Here is a 4,792-nt window from a genome sequence, read left to right as displayed (position 1 = left end):
AAAAGTATGAGGCCGCGTTGTCTCCGTGGCCTCTGAGCATGTCCACGATAGTCTGGTCTCTTAGACTTGTCTGATATGGTTTGTATGGTTCAGATCATGTGTTCCTATTTTTGTCTTGCGCTTTCTCTTCTCACGCTGTCGATATATCGCTCTCAAAACTATGCTACTACATATCTCAAACCTTGCTGCCATCAACCAAGCATTGATCCGTCGCTCTCATCAGCACTGTGTTACTATGCTCCTACAATATATCTCGCATGTTGTGTCCAAAATACTATGCCATATGGATACACCTACATAGCTCATGCATGCTTTTCTTTTTGTCTTCTTCTCTAAAGAACACCGATGGTAGCATACATGACAGGCTTCCTGTCCTCCAAGGCCGACCTTTCATGCAACATTTTCGTACCTTCTCGCAAGCACTGATCGAATGACCTCCCTTCTCGCTAATTATGCATGCTCTTGATATTGCCTTTTTATCCAACACTTCCATACATTTTCTAAAACACTTCCATGCCCTTAATTTCTTGATATAGCTGGTGCATTATATCATTGATAAAAAGAAACTTTGGACAACCCTCCATACATTGTACATGTACGAATGGTCAATATCATCAACATGTTTGGCATGCAATGTGTTCCTATCCTAGCATTCATGCACTTCCACACGTCTCCGCGGCCTCTGAGCATGTCCACGATAGTCTGGTCTCTTAGACCCGTCTGATATGGTTTGTATGGTTCAGATCATTGTGTTCCTATTTTTGTCTTGCGCTTTCTCTTCTCAAGCTGTCGATATATCGCTCTCAAAACTATGCTACTGCATATCTCAAACCTTGCTGCCATCAACCAAGCATTGATCCATCGCTCTCATCAGCACTATGTTACTATGCTCCTACAATATATCTCGCATGCTATGTCAAAAAAACTATGCCATATGGATACACCTACATAGCTCATGCATGCTTTTCTTTTTGTCTTCTTCTCTAAAGAGCATCGATGGTAGCATACATGATAGGCTTCCTGTCCTCCGAGGCAGACCTTTCATGCAACATTTTCATACCTTCTCTCAAGCACTGATCGAATGACCTCCCTTCTCGGTAATTATGCATGCTCCTGATATTGCCCTTTTATCCAACACTTCCATACATTTTCTCAAACACTTCCATGCCCTTAATTTCTTGATATAGCTGGTGCATTATATCATTGATAAAAAGAAACTTTGGACAGCCCTCCATACATTGTACATGTACGAATGGTCAATATCATCAACAGGTTTGGCATACAATGTGTTCCTATCCTAGCATTTATGCACTTCCACACGAAGAAGACAAAAAGGCATGAGATGGATGCATGCATGAAATGTCACCATCATGCACTTCCACACAAAGAAGACAAAAGGGCATCAGACGACATGCATGCATGAAATGTCACCATCGTACTAGTGCATCATTTGTACTTTGTTGCTACTGTATTACTTGTTCCATGGGTCATTAGCGCCAATTAGTACCTTTGATATTTTGAAAAGTTGATTTCTTTGTTATATCCCATACCAGTGCATGGGTTCAATTTGATTACTACATCGTTCTTACCAGTTTAGTACATGGATTTAAATTTTCCATTGTTCACAGTAGATTAAATTAACCATGCATTATGTGCCCATGTGAACCTAGGTCATGTCTATTTCTTATTCGTCGTGTTCTTACTGATAGTGCATTTCGAGATTCTCCTCTTGCCTATATAATCATGACCTTCCTGTTGCTCCATGACACCCCCTCATCTGTCTTTGCCTTTGTTATGTTCTTCGAGTATTGCCTACTCGAGACACTCATGTAGGACAGTGAAAGTTGAACTAGGAGACATTTGGTGCCAGAATATCAAGTTAGATATACTAAAACTGATGGTCCTATGAAGCATATTAAAAAAAGTAGTACCACACACCTTCCATACATTTAATTTTGTGACCACCTCAGGTCAAGAAACATTGCAAATTTACAGGCACAAAATCTGTCGGCCTTTAAATCGTGTTAGACCTTTTCCTTGGGAATCGGTTCAACAAGAAAATATGTCGTCTGTGCATGCTTCTTGTCACTTTTGAGTTCGGTACCTTTATCTTTGGAGATGATTTTATGCTCCCTATAGGTGATCCACCAATAATGTTTCATGGAGGGGGCGCCTACTAGCAATACAAGGAAGAAGGTTTGGAGACAAGGCTCCTCCTCCCAGCCAGGTGCGCTCTCTTGTGGTTGCATTATATATTTGCTTATTGTGTATAAGCAGCAAATTTGCTATCAATGTTGCAGGAGTTGTTACACCATCTACTGGGAGAACTATACGGGAGAGGCAGGAGCGCCAAAGATCTATAATAAGAGCGAAGAAACAAGGTAGTTATTGAAGTACTTCCTTTGTCCCTAAATAACTGTTGCCATTGGTGTACGTGTCGTAAGTTTGACTTGATTTGGAGAAAATGCGTGCAACATTAGTATCTCCAAATAAATTTGTTAGAAAACTAGATTCAAAGATCTTTCCAATGATACTAATTATGTACGATAAATATTAATATTTTTAATATATATTTAGTCAAAGTTATTTCTCAGAAAACGAAAATGACAGATATTTAGGGACAGAGGGAGTATGTTTATAATCCAAAGATATTGGTGCGCTCTTCGCAAGCCATGGACCCCTATATTATATTGGGGTACTAGCTAGGGTAGATTCTCTGGGATGACCAACTAATTATCTAATGTTGCTGTAGGTAGGGTTACAGGTTCTAGTAAGAGGGCAGTAGAGGGAGGGCAACAGTGTCAGAGACTAAAAGCAAGGTCAAGGAAAGAAGGTACTTGTTTGCATGTGTGTGTCTATATATTGCAAGCAGAAAAATCATATTTTCCTTGGTGGTGGTTGTAGATGACGAGATATCATACTACGGTCCTCCTGCGCACAAGTGTCAGTACTGCGGTGCGCAGTTTTGGTACCAAGAGCGTGTGAAAAGAACATATCGAGGTGAAGGAGACCGTGTACGTTTTCATCTCTGTTGTAGGGGAGGTAAGGTGCGCTTGCCTCTTCTAAAAGACCCCCCTCCATTTCTAGCTGGTTTGTTGAACCCAAATGGTGATACTTTCTCTAAATACTTCATCAAATCTATACGTTCATACAACTCCATGTTTGCTTTCACTTCACTTGGTGCTAAAATTGACATGGATATAAACAAGGGTCCTGCCCCCTATGTCTTTAAAATTAATGGACAGGTCCACCATCGAATTGGATCTTTACTACCAGATGAGGGTAAGTCTCCTGTATATGCACAACTTTATATTTATGACACTGATAATGAGGTTGAAAATCGAATATCAATTTTTGATAGGGATAGGGACTGTGAGGGTGAGAATGAAATTGATAGAAGAATTGTCGAGGGCTTAGTGAGGATGTTTGATGCAACAAATGAGCTGGTGAAATCCTTTAGGGCAACTAGGGACCTATTGGTCCAAAACAATAGTTGCCGCCAATTGTGTCTCAGGCTATTGCACGATAGATCAAAAGCTGCACCTCAGTACAATGCACCAACTGGATCCGAGATAGCTGCTTTGATAGTTGGTGACTTTTCAGAGGAGAAGAAGAGACCTGATATAATAATTCAGGATAGAGGCGGTGGGCTTAGAAGGATTAGTAACCTTCATTCTAATAACATGTCTTTGCAGTACCCAGTTCTTTTCCCATATGGTGAGGAGGGCTTCAAACTAGGGATCAAGTATAGCCACACGGGGACCTTGCGGGTTAAATCTAGGGGTGAGGTTACCATGCTTGAGTATTATGCTTTCCTTTTACAACAACGTAGCTGTGAGGCCACTACATTGTTATGCGGTGACCGATTATTCCAGCAGTATATAGTTGATGCATTTGCTTCAGTAGAGGAGAATAGGCTTCGATTTATTATTAAAAACAATAAGAACCTAAGGTCGGGGATTTACAAGGGTATTCATGACACACTACACAAGGGTGATTTTGATGGAAACAATGTTGGTAAGAAAGTTATATTGCCTGCTAGCTTTACTGGGAGCAAAAGATACATGGTACAAAACTACCAGGACACAATGGCTATTTGTAGGTTCTATGGGCCTTCAGACTTGTTTATCACCTTTACTTGTACCAAGTGGCAAGAAATAGATGACTCCCTTGCATTTATACCAGACCAGAAAGCTAACACTAGACCTGATATGGTTAGTCGGGTTTTTAAATTGAAGGTTCAGGAGCTTGTTTCAGTGCTGAAGAAGGGTACTTACTTTGGAAAATCATGAGCAGGTACGACTGCTATTTTTTAACATACTCGGTACCTACTAGCATTTCTCACGCTAATTTGTAACAAGCTCTTGGTCAAATCCGGAGTATGCATGCTAAAAAAGTAGGCAGTAGTTGCATGCTCCAAGGATGCATGGGTGCATCAGACTGGCTAGCAGCATGCATGCAGAAAGTAGGCCATCATATGCCCTTCACAAGAGTTGATGCTCTCCTACTAGATTTTTCGTGTGGAGGGCATGGGCATCCATGCTGAGACTAAGAGGCACCTGCCATCCTTGATAAAAGTAGCAGGCAACACTCATTGTTACCAGACCTGCCATCCCTTTTCTCGACGATGCATCCTGCAATGAGTACTGTGGCCTGTTTGGTAGAGCTCTGGCTAAAATAGTTTTAGTTGCGGCTTCACCCCTAAAGCAGATTTACTTAGAGAGCTGAAGCAGTTTTTTTATCGCTTGACAATACAACTTCTCCTAGAAATGTCCATAATACCCTTTTTTCT

At 41.0% G+C, this 4,792-nt stretch overlaps 1 protein-coding gene across 1 annotated transcript; it reads left to right on the top strand.

Moving 5' to 3' along the window:
* The first annotated feature begins 3,158 nt into the window (after nt 1-3,158).
* On the top strand, nt 3,159-4,292 carry LOC136470162 (uncharacterized). Its single transcript, XM_066468101.1, has one exon. It carries the CDS (start codon nt 3,159-3,161, stop codon nt 4,290-4,292), a length of 1,134 nt encoding a protein of 377 aa, XP_066324198.1.
* Nucleotides 4,293-4,792: the final 500 nt, after the last annotated feature.

This window comes from Miscanthus floridulus, chromosome 8 (genome assembly GCF_019320115.1).
Source record: "Miscanthus floridulus cultivar M001 chromosome 8, ASM1932011v1, whole genome shotgun sequence".
In the NCBI taxonomy this organism is placed as follows: Eukaryota; Viridiplantae; Streptophyta; class Magnoliopsida; order Poales; family Poaceae; genus Miscanthus; species Miscanthus floridulus.
The sequence above is the reverse complement of the archived record's forward strand: the minus strand, read 5'-3'. Positions and strand labels throughout refer to the sequence as shown.

Bases quoted from the DNA above. Each gene is read 5' to 3' on its own strand.
- LOC136470162 (XM_066468101.1), top strand. From the start codon at position 3,159: ATGTTTGCTTTCACTTCACTTGGTGCTAAAATTGACATGGATATAAAC.